This window comes from Sciurus carolinensis, chromosome 17 (assembly GCF_902686445.1).
Source record: "Sciurus carolinensis chromosome 17, mSciCar1.2, whole genome shotgun sequence".
Lineage (NCBI taxonomy): Eukaryota > Metazoa > Chordata > Mammalia > Rodentia > Sciuridae > Sciurus > Sciurus carolinensis.
Window position 1 is genome coordinate 15898389 of NC_062229.1, and position 16644 is coordinate 15915032.

Below are 16644 nucleotides of genomic sequence, written 5' to 3' on the forward strand. Positions count from 1 at the left end.
GCCGTCATTACACGGCAGGGAAATGCCTCATCCCGAGGAGGATTCTTTAGTGGTAAACTTGTGATGAGTGCCTGTGTCAAACGACTCAGGAAAAAAGTTCACGTGTACAGAATGTTATATCTAATACAATATAGGACGTATATATGGGGGAACAAAGAGAGAGAGCAGGTTTGGCAAAATATTAATACTTGCTGGATCCAGGAGGGTGGTCTATGGGTACTAATTTTCTTACTCTTTTTTAAAAATTATTTTTAGTTGTAGGTGGACACAACACCTTTATTTATTTGTTTTGTGTGGTGCCGAGGATGGAACCCAGTGCCCGGCATGTGCAAGGCAAGAGCTCTGTCGCCGAGCCCCAGCCCCAGCCCTGTCTTCTTATTCTCATAAGTTTTCTACATGTTTGAACATCTCAAAATAATATTGGGGGAATTACCCCCATTTCTCTCCCATCCCAAGGTGACCCTCTTGCGGGTGTGTATTTCCTTGAAGATGTACATTGTTTTAATGTTGTTCCATGATGATATTTGAATTCTTTTTCTCACTCAGTGCTGTATTGTCTGATTTAGCACTGTGCCTTGGCAATCCATCTGTACTGATACTTTCTTCAATTACATTTTTTTCTTTTTTGCAGTACTGGGGATGGAACCCAGGGTCTCAGGCATGCTAAACCTGGGCCATAGCTTTAAGCTTCACCTCAGGCCCCTACTTTCAAAAATGCCTCTTGAGGGTTGGGGAGATAGCTCAGTTGGTAGAGTGCTTGCCTTGCAAGCACAAGGCCCTGAGTTTGATCCCCAGCACCGCAAGAAAACAAAAACAAAAACAAAAACAAAACTCTTGAATCCCAGCTAGTCTGGAGGCTGAGGCAGGAGGATTGCAAGTTTGAGGCCTGCCTTGGCAATTTAGTGAGACCTTGTCTCAAAACAAAAGTTAGAAGAAAGGCTGTAGAAGTAACCCAGTGTTAAAACATTTCTGCGTTCAGTCCCCAGTACCAAAAGCAAACTACAAAACAATTCCCTCACAGACCTGCTGGGTTCAATTCCATCATTTCCACACCTGGACCCGTGGTCTCCTCTGCAACCTGTTCCACACACAGCAGCCAGAGGGCGCCTGTGAGCACCTGAGTCAGATCACGACCCTCCTCTGCCGGCACCCGCCAGCAAGCCTCCCGACGTCAAGGAACAGGTTCCTGTGAGCAGAAGGGTTTCTTCTGGAGCCAAGCCTGGCCACACGGATGTCCAGCACAGTCTTCCTGGGGAAAACTGGGCCCCCATTAAGGCAAGTCACCCAGGTCGCATCTCCACCCCCCGGGGCAAAAGCAACCCCAGCCATGTCCCTTCTGACTCAAACTCTCACAGCCAGCTTCTCTTCCTCCTCAGGCACGCAGGGCCTGCCTCAGCAGGACCCTGACGCCTGGCCTGTGGCATCTCTGGGCACACCCTGCCCTGCTCATTCTGTTTCAGCTCCGTCCGAGGTGTGGGGAGGGCCTTGCTGGATCCACTCCCCCATCTGCTGCAGAGTCCCATCCCAGAGTGGCCCATCCCTGACCCTGAGGAACTCCAGTGTCTCCCGTGGGCCCAGGGCCTGCCGGGCTCAGAGAAGTGCCTTGTCAGTATGGTGGGTGAATGGTGCCCCCTTCCCACCAAAAGGTATGCCCACTTCCCAGAATCTGTGAATGCCACAGTCTTCAGAATAAAGCTCTTGGCAGGGGCAATTTTTAATTTATTTTTGCAGTGCTGGGCTAGAACCCAGAACCTCACTCCTGCTGAGCACATGTTCTGCCCCTGAGCTGCATCCTCAGCCCTGGCAGATGGATTTAATGAAGAATCTTGAGAGGAGATCATCCAGGATTAGGCTGGGCCTGAAATCCAATGAACATGTCCTTTGTAAGGGACAGAAGAGGAGGAGACATGGAGACATACTGAGGGGAGGGCCACGTGAAGATGGTGGCAGAGATGAGATGTCTGTAGAAGCCACTGGGCATGGGATGGCTGCTCCTTTAGAGCGTCCAGGAGGAACCAACTTTTCTGACATTTTGATTTTGGACTTCTGGACTCCAGAATACGAGACAATAAAGTTCTGTTGTTTTAAACCACTCGGTTTGTGGTTGTTTGTTATGGTAGCCACAGGAAACTGAGACCTCCAGGCCCGTGTTTCCTGGAGACTGAGCTTCATGAGGCTGCTTCAAGACTGCCATGTTTGTTGTTTAAAGGGTCCCCGGGGCTGGCATTGGGCTGTTCCTCAAGAACTGTGCTCCATGACTAACCCATGAATCATGAAGTAGAAACAGGGTCCCCAGGAAAGGGGCTCTCCTGGAGCCAGAAAGAATAACTGGGAACATGGGACATGGGGATGACACTTCCCAGGGAGGACTGCCAGCAGCCCCCAGGGCTGGCTGTCCTTCTGCACATTCCTTGACATGAATGACCAGGACAAATGTTGTAAGTGCTCTTGTCTGAGTCACTTTGTGAATTACTCATTCAACCAACAACTCTGAGAGTCAGTTAGGGACCCAGAGTCACTCTGGGGACTGGCTATGCAAAGCTCATTAGGACATGGTTGGTGACCTCAAGGAAAGTCATGGTTGCTCTGGAAGGGGACCTTCTGAGTGTTCCCCCGAGGTTGTCTCTCCTCCCCTCATGATAGAGAGATGTGCATTTGATGGAAGAATTAGAGTTTGAGAATTCACAAACAACCAGACTCCATGCCTCTCGGGTATGGAATCGGCAGACCATGAAAGCGTCTTCAGAGCTGTGGGAGGAGGATGAGCACAGGACCCTGAGCCCCCAGACCTAAGTAGAAGACTCTAGGTGCTGTTTGCCTTGTGCTGTTTTGAGGTGGAGTTTTGGTGCAGTGAGATCTCAAGACACTGATGATCCATCTCAGGTCTTTGAGGTTATCATGCAATAAAATGATGCACACCCACGCTCCTCCTCAGCCCTGCTCCGTGCAAAGGAGAACAAACCAACCTCAGAATCCTGGCACACTCTGAACCCACTCAGGAAAAAAACCAGTTTGCTCGGCAGCTTGTCAGGCTCTGGCTCACCTGCTGGCCCCCTCCCTGCCCTCTCCTCCCCAACTCATACCATTCCCTGTGCTCCAGCCTCTCAGGGCCCCTGGCTGGCTCCTTAAACAACTCAAGCATGTTCTGGCCTCAGGGCCTTTGCACAGGCTGTTCCTGCTTCTTGGATGCTTTTCCCTCAGTATCCACATGGCTCCTCCTGACTTCTTTTGTCTGCTCAAATGTCACCTTCTTGGCAAGGCATTTACTGTGCTATTTTAAAATGTACCCAACACTTTCCACCCACTAGTTTTCTATTTCTCCATTACTCTCATCACTATCTAGCACATTGGACATTTTATTTATTTATTCTTATTCTCTTTTTACCCTTAACCATCAGCTGCACAAGGCCAGGGATTTTTTTTTTTTTTTTTTTTTTTTCCAGTGCTGGGGGTGAAACCCAGGGCCTGGCACATGCTAAGTTAGTGCTCTACCACTGAGCTGCACCCCAGCCCAAGGACAGGGATTTTTCACTACTGTGTTGCCAGAATCAAGACCTGGCTGGCACACAGGAGGTGCTCAATAAATGCTTATTAAACGCATAAGTGCTAGCTGTGTGAGTGGCACTGTGTCATTAGCAATGAGAACAGCACCTATTTAAGATAAGTTTTCTGCAAGGTACTTCAGAAATATTTGTTAATAAGTTCTTTTCATTGTGGGGAGTTAATGCCGGGTCTGCACAGGCTCAGTGCATGCTGTGCCACTGAGCCACACCCCGCCAACCCCGGGAGCTGAGTGTCAGTCATTGTGCTTTCTGGCTTCCCTAAGGCATCACCTCACCAGTTGTTACAACATCCCTAGGAGATCTGTGCCTTCATGTCTCCCTTTTTCAGAGGCCACTGAGACCAGGACACACAGCAGCAGAGTGGCAGAGCCAGGATCCAGACCCAGGGCTGCCGAGCTCTGGAGCCTGGTGTCGTCATATTGAATGGGTAGGTGGTCAGGAGGGGCGGTGGGAGGGAGCCTGCTAAGTTTAGGTAAGGCTTCCTCAGGCTGGGTGGGATCTCAGTGGCTCACCTGGGGCTTTGGTTCCGGAGCTCAGTAGAGCACTGACCCGGATGACTTTAGACTCATCTGTCTTCGGGGTTACAAGCCAAGAAACCCTCACATAAAAGTGTAATGATGACAAGAGCCGCACACAGAGGTCGTTCCATGCCAGGAGCTCCGGAGTGTACGTCTGGAAATTCTCACAAACCTAGGGCAGAGGTAGTATTATCATGCCTGTTTTATAGTTGAAGAAATGATGGCCCAGAGAGGTTAGGTCATTTGCACAAGGTCACCTAGCTAGAAAGTAATCAAGCTGAGACTCATTATTCCTGGAAGCAGGAATGGGTAGAGCTGACAAAATCAAACAGCACACTTCCTGCGATATACCATGTGGGGGGTGGGAGTGGAGTGGATGGTACACGGCATTAAAAAACAAAAAAAAAAGCATTCTTGTAGCATCTCAGGAAAGGTACACGAGAGAGAGGTACACATGGCAGCATTTGGTAGGGGCGAGGGAGGACTTCACTCCATGTGCCTTTTCCAGTTTTGTAGAACAGTGCAGCCACAAAGTCAAATGCAAAATTGAGCAGTATTCTTATATAAGCGCCCCCTTGGATCCACACCAGAAAAATACCACACCGCGGCTTGCCTATCCTGGTGAGCGGGGAGAGGGAGCTTCAGGCCCCAGGAGGGATGGGGCTCGGCTCCACTACATGGGCATTTTGAGGGTTGGATCATTTTTTGTGGTACCGGGGTGGAACCCAGGGTCCCGCACATGCTGGGCAAGCGCTCTGCTGCTGGGCCCCACTCCAGCCCCTGACCTCCAGGATTCTCCCACCCTTCCTCTCCCCACCCCAGGTAGGCTGCTGGGCCATGCTGCTTGTGGAAGTTCCCAAGACTCTATGTACACTGAGGTTTTGTTTGTGGTTGAAATCAGTGTGAAATTCACAGGGACCTGCTGCGGAATGACAACTCTGTGGCAGGGGTGTGTGTGTGTGGTGGGGGGGGCAGCAATCCTGAAAATAAGTGCCACCCCAACTGAAGCCTGGGCCTGTTTTGCAGCAAATATGACCCCGGGACCTGAGCTAGTTACCATTTCAATACTCCTTTTTGGCTCCAGTATCAGGGCTCCCGGTCTGGCTGGGACCACCCCTCCCGGCTCCAGGCAGTTTGGAGAAGCTGTGTATTATACTTGGTTAAAAACTCTCTGTATCTGCACCATGCAACAGGCGCCACTAGCCACATGCAAGTGGTGGTTGAGCGCTTGTGATGAACTGAGAAACTATCGTAACCTAATTTAAAACTCTCTAAATGTTTTAAATGGAAGATACACACAGTTCCTACCATGGCAGAGTGGCCTTGGGCAGTGCTGTCTCAAGACTGGCCGGTGGGCCTTTCAGTGGGAAGGGAAAGTGGTCTTAGGTGAGAGCTGCACAGTGTGATTTTAAGTTTTGACTTTAAAACACTTTGTAGCATCTAGGGGCTTTGCTCAGTGAGGTAGCACAGACTTAGCATGCAAGAGGCCCCGGCTTCATCCTCCAGTATTGCCAAAAACAAAGTACCACTTTGTAACAAAGTAGCATTACATTTTTGTAAGCCTGTATAATTACTTACCTTATAATAAAATCAGTTCCTTAAAAAAGTTACAAAGTAAAAGCCTCTGTGGCCAACAAATAAGAGGCAGGAAATGGATCTTCCCCAGGGTGGGGTCAGCACTGGATTGGCTCCTGGGTGACTGGAATTCTAGATCTGGTTTGGCCAGGCCTGTCTGACACATACCCTGCCCTAGCAGGAAAGCTGTGACAGGGCATTATGAATGCAGATCACACCTCTCCTTGGTCCCAGTGACCAGGTCACCAGAGGAAGTCAGAGTCCTCCCTGGAAGACAGCCAACAGCTAGGGGCCAGTCCCTGCCCCAACTTTGGCCCTAACCTCCACCAAAGGAGCTGAATTCATTGTACTCGAGTCTCTTGCTATTTGGACGGGTTGAAGTTCCCTAACCCACATGTGGCCCAGCAAGGCAGACTTCTTTCCCCTGCAGAGGATTCTTTCCTGTCTCCTGCCCATCCCACCCTCTTTCCTTGACTGTCTTTGGAGGGATGCCCAGGACCGCCCCCAGCCCCAGAACCAGCAGAGCCCTCAAACAGAGTCGCAGGACAGCTCCCCTGAGGTTTAGCATCAGTCTTTAATGCTGTCACGCTGCATAATGACAAGTCACACACTTTGGTCTCGTGTCGGCAGTGGCAACTTACAATAAGTCTAAAGGTCTGAGCACCAGACTGGTCTCCAGAGAACAGACATTTTTGTTCCAACTTCCCCCACTCCCACTCCCAAGGTTTCTTCAGAATTCCATTATGGCCCTGTACGGAGAGCAGAGCTGCTGTGGACTATTTTCATTTGAGTGCACACCAACTTTACATGGAATTACAAAAACATATTTACAGACGTTCCACAGTGCTCCTGTAATCAGAAGCAAAGACCCTTTTATCAAAAGGGATTATATCTAGGGCTGTGCAAAATTCAAAGGGATCATATCCCTTTGAGAGAGTCCAGAGTCCATTAAACAAAAAACAAACAAACAAAAAAAATTACCTGGGCCACACTGGTTAAGCCCTAGGTGTGCCAAAGGATTGCCTCATGGACAAAGGAAAAGAGTGTGACCCATAAATCAGCACATTGGGCTTCACCAGAGCCAGAGGTCAGGAGGATGCCCTGCTCTAGCCAGGCCCCCAGAACCTGGATGGAGAGGCGGTTGCGAGACTCACTCACTGGAGGCTGGCTCCCTTGGTCCTGCCGGAACGAGGTATTGCTTGTGGCGCCAGCCAGGCAGTTCTGCAGAACTGATTTAGGTTCTCAATTTGAGATGGTCAAAGAGAAGAGAGAATTCTTCAGGGGACAAGCAAGGCGTGGGAGACAAATACAGAATAAAACACGAACCGATCATACAACACAAACTGAGGAGTGCACAGGGTCTGGTGACCAAGATGGCAGGTTGATACCATCTAACAGCCAGAAGCAAAGGGACTACAGAGGGATCAAGTCCAGTTGTGGGCCTGTCTCTTGCCCCTGGGCAGGGACTGGAGGAGCAGAAGGTGGGCCCATCCCAGGAGGGCTGCAGGACCCAGCAGGGCAGACTGTAATGCCTTTTCCTGCTGTGCCCACCACCTGCCGCTCTATCGCTCGAAAAACCACTTAAGTCTAGTGCACGACTTTGAAAGATTGTAATATATTCTCTGGAAAACATTCAGCAGTACGAAAGCCCTCCCTGGGCCCTCCCGCCCTCTCACTGTCCACAAGTGGTGATCGGTCCGGAAATCCTTGAGCTGTGGAAAGGTCCCTGGTTAGTCCTTGGGGAATGCAGGTGGCTATATTGGAAGAACCTGCTCAAGTACGGTTCTTGACGTCTGGGGAATCCTTTCCGGGAAGATCACTTCGAACTCGATAATGAGGTCTCCGCGTTTCTCGGGCGTTTTGGGGAGGGGGAGGCCTTCTCCAGGAACTTTTCGCCGCATGCCAGGCCTGATGACATCTTTGAATACGACGGGTATGGTCCTGCCGTCCAGAGTGGGGACGTTTACTGTACAGCCACACAAAGCCTTGGAAAACAGACAGACAGTGTTAGATGAAAGACAGCTTAGGAAGCTCAACTCTTGCCCATAGGTTTTTTGGTGCAGGGTCAGATCCACCAGGCCTCTGCTGCTAAGAGGCTACCTCAAATCTGCCCATATCACCAGCAGGGAAGCACGAGCCCTGATCAGTCTTGCTTCCCAAGCCTGGCACAAACCACTTGCTCAGAAACATTCATAGAAAAAAGACTGAATGGCTTAAAAAAGCAGCCACCTCCCTGCACACTGCCCCACCTAGTCCCTTACCTCTCGAAGGCTGATTCTGGCAGGATAAATGACGTCAGAACCATCTCTCTTAAAGATATTGTGTGGCTTGTCCTTTAAAACAAAGACAATGTCAGCTGGAATGTTGTTGGAGGTCTGGTCTCCTTCCTTGGGGAAGGTGATTTTGGTCCCTTCTTTCCACCCCCTCTTCACTTCAATGGTCAAAATTTTGTCTTCGTTTCGAATGCTCTTTCCATCGGGGTTCAGCCGCTTGTGTGAGATTTTCATCTTCTTGGTACAGCCGCTGTAGATTTCTTCAAGGGAGACTCTCAGGTCATGGGTAACAGGGGGATCTTGCTTCTTCCGGGTGGGTTCTTGGGGAGGGCGGGAGCGACCAAAGTTCATGTTGGTGAAGCCACCCATGCCCATTGGGAAACCAGAGAATGGGTCATCGATGTCCATGCCTTCTTCTCCGTTCCGCTGCCCAAAAAAGGTATCAAAAGGATTTCTGCCGCCAAAGAACTCCGCAAACATGGCATGGGGGTCTCCATGGAATGTGTAGCTGAAAGAGGTACCGTTAGCACCACCGCTGCTACCGCCACTGGGGCCACCGCCCTTTAGGCCTGAAAAGCAAAACCAGAAGTCAGTTGGCCGGCCAAGTGCTTCTCTCTAGCTTTCCTTAAGGATAAGGAACAAACAAACAAAAATACTTGGGAACCCCGGAGAAAGAATTCTTTACAGACTGTCACCGAAGAATCCCAAGCTTTACTATCCCCAGCAGCAGCAGCAGCAGCAAAAAAAGACCACCCCACTCTACTTCACAGTGACATGTCAGTGGCAAAGGCCTTAAGCTCTGAGGTGGCTACCTCCAAGTGCCACCCAGGCCCACAAGGCTTTACAAAGAACTCACTAAAGACGGTAGAGACAGGCGTGGTTCAGATGGGCAGGCGGTAGCTTACTCTAAACGCCCAGGGGCTGGGGAATGTGTGCAGAGAATACAAATAATTGAAGGTCAGCACACCGACGACTTTCAAGTTCTCTCTGGATCAGTCGCCATCACCCCGAAACTGAAAGTCAGTTTGTCTTAGGATCAAGCCCAGACGCCAGTCCAGTCATCGCTGGCGAGTGGACGGCAGGAACGCGGGGCTGGCCGGGCGCGCCGCCGGCTCCCGCACCTGGACGGCCGCACCGGCGCCCCGCCCCGTACGTGCCTGGCGCGGAGCTGGGTCAGCGCCGGGCAGGGATTACCTCACTGCCCCGGGCCGCAGGGCAGCGCGCGGCGCGGCTCCCCCAGCGCTCTGCGGCCGAGCCCCGCCGCGCCGCCCGCACCCTCCCCGGTTCCCGCGCCCCAGGGCCGCTCGGGGACGTGGGCGGCGGCACCCCAAGAGGGCGGCCCCAGACATACTAGAAGCTTCTGGGCGAGCGGTGCGTCCAGGGCTCCTCCTCCCACCCGGCGGCTGCCAACCCGAGGGCGGAGGCCGCACCGCCGGAGGGCGGGGGCCGCTCGTCCGGGTCCGGGTCCTCCCCAGGGCGCCGCCGAGCATTCGGCGTGCCTCCGTTTCCCCGCCTGTCAAACGGCGGGGGCGCACCCGCACCGCGCGCGCACACGCACCTTCCTCCCCGTAGCGGTCAAAGATCTCGCGCTTGCGCGGGTCGCTGAGCACGTCGTAGGCCTCGGCGATCTCCTTGAACTTCTCCTCGGCGCCGGGCTCCTTGTTCTTGTCCGGGTGGTAGCGTAGCGCCTGGCGGCGGTAGGCCCGCTTGATCTCCTCGTCCGACGCGCCGCGGGACAGGCCCAGCGTCTGATAGTAGTCCTTGCCCATGGCCCCCACCTGCGGCCCGCCGCCTAGCTGTCGCCGTCCCCCGGCTCCGCCGCCGCCCGGTCCTGGACTCTATATACCCGTCCGGCGGAAGCTTCCAGAGCCCGCCAGCCCCCTCCAGAACCTTCCGCCCCGCCCCTCGCTCCGCGACGACCAATCGCTGGTGCCCAGCCCGTGACGCGCGACATCCGGGGCGGGGCCAAGCTGCCAACGGCCGCCCGCGCGGGGTTACGCCCCTTCCCACTCCGCTCTGGGCAACGCCTCCCCGCGGCGCGCGCACCAGCCGACGGAGTCCCGCCCACCCTTCGTGGAGAGCCAATCGCGATCTTCCTTCTCTACCTCCGACAATCCGGCCCGCCTTGCGCCCAGTCCCTACCAATAGGTTACGACGCGTTCCTGAACCACAACCAAACCCACTGCTCCGGGAAGGGGCGGAGCTTGGGACGACCTGGCTCCGAGGCTGTCCCGCCCCTTGGGGAGGTGCTAAATCTGACTGCAGCTCTCACTACTGGAGGTGGCTGCGGGCGCACTACCTGACCTCTCTGCCCAGGTTCCGCTGGTGTAACACGGGGCTAAAAGTACCCTCTCGCCCTCATCTTTTGGTTGTAGGGATGCAACTGAAGACTGCCCCCTGTTCCTGTAAAGCGAGGTGAAGACCCGGGACCAAAGCTTATCTGCCTGGCGAGATCTTCGCAGTCCTGCCCCTCAGGCCTTTCACTTTACAGACTCCTAAAGAACACTTACCACTAAATCTGAAATTAGCCTGGTCTTGGCCTTCATGCTAAATGTCACCTCCCTTCCAGTCTGGGATTACCCCCAGGGCAGGGGCTGGCTCCCGTTTTGGATCTCTAGTACTTGGAGTAGTGCCTGGCACAGTTGCAGTGCACACTTTGTAAACATTTCCATTTGGTTTTACACGCGTGCTTCTTTTTCTCTCACCACTACCCTTAAGACCTGGGGATCATCTGGGGGTGACCGAGGTCCTGTTCTGCTCTTTAAGTCTGAGGTGCCTGTGGTCAGGGACACCACTGATGATGGGGAAAGGAGGCTCAGAAAGGGATGCCACTTGAGAGAAGGGCCTACGGGAGTGCATCAAGCAGTGGTGGCTCCCAAAGGGGAGAGGTTCCTGGAAGGTCAAGGCCTCTCCAGAACCAGGCATTTCCCTGCTTCCAGCACTTCCTAGCTGTGTGATCTTGGGTTGGTTACTTAGCTGCCATCCTGGGTTCAGTTTCCACTCTGTACAGTGGGGATGGAAATTGTACCCACCTCATGAGGGCTTTGAAGTTTACGTGAGTCAGTATTTGTAAAGGTTCGCGACAGGCCTGGCACAAAGGAAGCGTCTAAGGGGTGACTATCTTGTTTAGTGGTGGGCTGCTGAGCCACGCCCTTCCTGGCAGCTCCACCGCAGAAAGATTCTGGTGACCACTGCCCTTGGGTAGGCTGGTACTCCTGAGAAAGAGGACCATGGCTTGTTCCTGCTGTCCAGCTGGGGAATTCTGGCTCTCTCTACCCACTCACTGATCCTGAGGGAACAGAATCAGTAAGGACTTTGAACTAACACACAGGCCCACCTGGAGGATGGGGTTGGGTCTGGGGTCCTGAACCAATCTCAAGGGGAGAGAAGTTGATATTTAAAAAGTTACACTAATAAACAGAGAGTCATCATCATGGGGAAAAACCCAGAGTCGTGGACTTCCTCATACTAATATACTAGTATTTTATAGAACAGCTTTAATTCAGAATTACAGAAAGGGTTCTAGATGGGCCTATCTGGTTGTAGTAAGGCTTTGTGCCACACTGGAGGACAACATCTTACCAAAAACCCAGAGAAAGGGATATCTTCATGTTTGGGGGCAACCTTAGGGCTGGGCACTCCCCCCTCCTTGAGTAATCCTGGAACACATTTAGGAAATTTTAATTGTTTAAACAAAATCCCAAGCCTTGTGGAAATGTGTTCAGTGGGCGGGTGTGTACTTAGCGTGTGCAAGGCCCTGGGTTTGATCCCTAGCACCAAACAACCACCACCATGGTGGCCACCACCACCAAAACACTAAGCTGACCCAATGACTCTATGGTGGGTTTTGTTCTTGTCTTTTTTTTTTTTTTTTTTTTTTTGGGGGGGTGCTGGGGATAGAACCCAGGGCCTTGTGCTTGCAAGGAAAGCACTCTACCAACTGAGTTATCTCCCCAGCCCCTAATTCTTATATTTTGAGACAGGGTCTAAGTTGCTGAGGACCTTGTTAAGTTGCTGAGGCTGGCTTTGAACTGGTAATCCTCCTACCTCAGGCTCCCAAGTCTCTGGGGTTACAGGCATGTGCCACTGCATCATCCCTTATGGTGCTTTGACCTGGAAAGAACTGGCACTTCAGACCGGGAAAACGGCTTCTTCAGAAACCTCAGCAGATGTGGGCTCTCAACTCTGAGAAGCCATGGTGGTTAGTTTTGTGCATTAGCTTGACTAGGCTCTAGAATTGATTCAGTTAAACATGAATCTAGGTGTTGCTGTGAAGGCATTTCTGTAGACGTGGTTAGGTTCACACCTATGACCAGCTGACTTAAGTACAGGAGATGACCCTTGATGATGTGAGTGAACCTTCCTCAATCAGTCAAGAGGCCTTAAAAGCAAACATCAGGGATCCATGCAGAAGAAGCCAACAGCTTCTTTTCAAGAGTTCCCAGTCTGCTGGCCTGCAGATTTCAAACTTGTTTAGTCAGTCCCTACTGAATTGAGTAAGCTAATTCACTGAAATCAATCTTTCTCTCTCTTGCAATGCTCGGGGTGGAGCCCAGGGCTTTGTGCATGCTAGGGAAGCACTCTGGCTGGGCTACATCCCCAGGCCCTGAAATAAATCTCTTCTTCGCCCTTCCACACTATTTGCTCTGTTTCTATGGTAAAATCCTGATACTGTAGGAACTAAGCAGGTGAGTGTGGGGTGAACGTAGGGTGAGTTGCCTCAGTTCAAACCCTAGACTCACTATTGACTTATTCACTCTGTAATCTTGCACAAGTGCTTGATCTCTAGTAGGTCTGTGCTCTTAAAGAATAGATTTTAGCTGGGCACAGTGGCACACATCTGTAATCCCAGCAGTTTGGGAGGCTGAGGCAGGAGGATTGCATGTTCAAAGCCAGCCTCAGCAACTTAGTGAGACCCTGTCTCAAAATGAAAAATAAAAATGGGCTGGGGAGGTGGCTTGGTGAATAAGTGTCCCTGGGTTCAATCTAAGGAAACAAACAAACAAACAAACAAACAAAAAGAATAGATTTTAGCCACACTTGATGGCATGTGCCTATAATTCTAGCTACTTGGGGGGCTGAGGCAGGAGGATCCAAGTTCAAGGCCAGCCTGGGCTACTTAGCCAGACCTGTCCTAAAAATAAAACAAAAGGAAGTGGGAATACAGCTGAGTGGTAGAGCACTTGTCTATCATGCAGGAGGCCCTGGATTTGATCCCTGGAACCACAAGGAAAAAATAAAAGATTTCACCACCTATAGTGACTATGTGCATAAAGTTGACAGAGGACAAGAAATAAAAATTACTATGAGAATAGCTAACTGACATGGCAAAGCTTATTCTAAGTGCTCAATGTATATTAACTTTATTTATACATATTTTTAGTTGTAGACGAACACAACACATTTTATTTCTTTTTATGTGGTGCTGAGGATGGAACCCAGTGCCACTCACGTGCTAGGCGAGAGCTCTGCCACTGAGCCCCAGCCCAGCCCCCATGTGAACTCTTTCATTTTCCTTTTCTTGTGGTACAGGGAATGGAAGCCGGGCCTTATGCATGCTAGGCAAGTGCTCTATCACCGAACTACACCCCTAGTTCCTATTAACTCATTTCACCATCACAACGACCCGATGAGGGTGGACTGTCATTACCCATATTTTATAGCTGGGGAAACTGAGGCTCTGAGACGTCACGTGACTTGCTCAAGGTCACCCAGTGAGTAAAATGCTGGTGTTCAGCACGCTGGGAGGTTATGGTAAGCACTCAGCTTGTTTATGATGTGACACGGATGATAATGAAGCCTTAATTTTTTTTTTTTTTTTTGGGTGGTACTGGGGATTGAAATAAGGCCTTGTGCTTCCGAGGCAAGCACTCTAAAAACTGAGCTATATCCCAGCCCGAAGGCTTAATTTTTTAAAAAATGTATTTTTTTTAGTTGTAGATGGACACGATACTTTTATTTATTTATTTTTATGTGGTGCTGAGGATTGAACCCAGGACCTCACATGTGCTAGGCAAGTGCTCTACCACTGAGCTACAACCCCAACCCATGAAGCCTTAATTTTTAAAAAATGCAGTATCATTATCTTCAACTCTACCAGTTCATCAGAAAAACCTTTAAAAGCATAATGGCCACATGAGCCAGCAATTCCACTAGTGGGATAGCCGTGTGCAATAAAAAGAACTGCTCAGGTAACAAATGGGGATGTATGAGAAATTCCCAACAGCCATTAACACTTCAATGTCCTTCAATGGGTGAATGGATAAACAAAGTGCGATCCATCTATACAATGGAATATTATTCAGACATGAAAAGGAGTGAGCTATGGATACAGCAAACAATGCAGATGCACTTCAAATGCATTATGCTAGTGAAAGAAGCCAGACTCAAAAGGCTGTGTGATTCTGTTTTCGGTGACCTTCTGGAAAAGACAAAAGTATGGGAACAGAAAGCAGATCAGTTGTTGCCAGGGGCTGGCAAATAGGGCAGAGGAGAATGTTTTATGATGGAAATGTTCTGTATCTTGATTGTGAGGGATGTTTCATAATTGTGTATGTTCAGAACTGTACACTAAAAGGGAAGGATTTTACTGAATGTAAATTATAACTGAATAAAAAACAACAAAGAAAGAAAGGAAAAAAATTTAAAATCCCAAACATCCTAGGCAAGATAGGATAGGGCTTGGGAACTTCTTCTGGGGTTCCTGACACAGCGGAAAGTTGTGAACCAGCCCTGGCTTGCCTCGTCTGGGCTTCACCTTCCTTCACACAGCTCAGAACCAGCAGGATCACACACCCAAAAACAAGCCAAGTCAGGTTTGGGGAAAATCAACATCCTACTTTACCCGCATGTAGATAAAACAAAAGGAGTTTGTGAAACAGACATCACCAAACACATCAGATCCTGGCCATCCAAATGACCCTGGGTTTCCCAAACCTGAGGCCCAAGGAGTCTCTGATCACCCTTCCTCAAGAGCTCTCTGCAGTTTCCCTCTTGAAAATGGCTTTAGTTAGGAACCTTGCTATGATAGGCTAAGTGAACACTAGTGAAGCAGATTCACTAGTTATCATTAGGAATGAATCACCCACTGGGCTAGGGATGTGAAGACACATTAGAACCTAACAGTCCCTCCAGACAGGCACTGTCAGGGCCACAGGACAGTGTCATCAGCGGCTTGAACAAAGTGGCAGTCCTCATTCTGAGGTTGGATTTGATTTCTGCTGACAGACTGGTTACTGGAAGCCAGATGAGGCAAACAAGGGGTTCCTCACGCTTGCAACACTCATCAAAATCAGGGGAAGCTCGGCATGGCAGAGGGTGCGGTAGTCTCAGTTACAAAGAGGCTGAGCAGGAGGATCACTCGAGCCCAGGAGTTCAGGGCCAGCCTGGGCAACATCTCAAGACTCCAGCCTCAAAACCCAAAACAAACAAAACAAAACAAAGAGGGCACGGGGGGTGCAGCTCCGAGGGTGGACTGTGTCCTTAGCCTGTAGGAGGCTCTGAGTTAGTTGTCCAGTTCCACATGCAGCCCCCACCCCAACCAAAAACAAACAACAACAACAGCGGAATGAAGAAGAACTCTATTTCTCAAGTCTGGCTTCTGCCCTTCTATGATAGGAGCTTCCTGGGGCTGAGGAGGGGTGGAAATTAGTTAGATGCCTAGATGGCACACAGCAGTGTAGGTGGCACAACGATGATCTGTTGCCTGCTGAGTGAGTGTGGGGTTCATAAAAGGAGTCATCAAAGGGAATTTCCAGAACATTCTGAGTTCGTGGGAACGGATGTGGAATTTCCACAAAATGACATCTGGTTCAAACACCATAATGCTTTACCTAACTGGAACCCAGAGATAGAGACTAACCTACCCAGATCACATCAGAGAAGCAGGGAAATGAGACAATAGGAAAATGGAAAAATGAACTAGATTTTAGGATTTTCAATCTTGCTTCCTTGGCCTCCCACAGAGTGTTGACTAACTCAACTTGGTAGGTTTTATCTGGTGGCCTCTGAGTAAAATCACCCCCTCCCCACCACCAGAAGGGCTGGGAATGAGGCTTTCAGGGTGGGACAAAAAGTGCCTCAAAATACTGTGGATCCCATCACTGCTGACAGAAAAAGATCTTTGTGTTTGAAAGTATAGTTCTAAAACACCTTTGTGTTTTCACTTGTTTTTGTCCAGCTAACCCCAGTGAAAAAAGATGAGTTTTTGAAGACCACAGCACTGGTTTCCTTTGCTCTGGAGACAAGAATCCCCCAAGGCTACATACAGCTTCACAAGTTTCCAGAATGGAATGTGGATGACTAAGTTCCAAGCAGTGACTCACCCTGGCCCCAACCTGTTCCGCTGTGAATCAGCGATCTACCTGTAAGGACTTCTTGTGCCCCTGATGCCAGGCCTCTGAGTTCTGATGGGTTGGCTCAACAGTGGATGGAGGCTCAAGGGCAGGATCTGGAGACAGGAGCCGGGAGGAGAAGGTGATATGAGACAAGTTCTGCCTGTTCTTCAGCCAGTCCTGAAGTGCTGAGTGTGTGCATGAGTCTGAGTGTGCACTACTCAAATCTTCCTAGTGGCTCAGACAGCAAAATCAAGGGGACAAAAGCGTGTCATGGCCCCAGACCAGCAATTCCAGTGGAAAGACTTTGAGAATCCCAAATGCAAGCTGTTATTTAAAATGCTTGAATAGGGGAATGGGGGTATTGCTCAGTGGTAGAGTA

The 16644-nt window shown here is 50.4% G+C and overlaps 1 protein-coding gene across 1 annotated transcript; it reads right to left on the reverse strand.

Annotated features, from left to right (window-relative positions):
• Positions 1-6211: 6211 nt before the first annotated feature.
• Positions 6212-9800, reverse strand: Dnajb1 (DnaJ heat shock protein family (Hsp40) member B1). The gene is made up of 3 exons (XM_047531169.1): positions 9488-9800; positions 7918-8498; positions 6212-7641 (listed from the first exon to the last, which is right to left on the reverse strand). Exons 1-3 carry the CDS (start codon positions 9696-9698, stop codon positions 7411-7413), a joined length of 1023 nt encoding a protein of 340 aa, XP_047387125.1. The 5' UTR covers positions 9699-9800; the 3' UTR covers positions 6212-7410.
• Between the last annotated feature and the right edge of the window lie 6844 nt (positions 9801-16644).

Coding starts and splice junctions, on each gene's coding strand:
- Dnajb1 (XM_047531169.1), bottom strand. CDS start 9,698: ATGGGCAAGGACTACTATCAGACGCTGGGCCTGTCCCGCGGCGCGTCG. Junction 8,499..9,487: donor TGACCGCTACGGGGAGGAAG/GTGCGTGTGCGC, acceptor TTTGCTTTTCAG/GCCTAAAGGGCGGTGGCCCC. Junction 7,642..7,917: donor CCAGAATCAGCCTTCGAGAG/GTAAGGGACTAG, acceptor CTGTTTTCCAAG/GCTTTGTGTGGCTGTACAGT.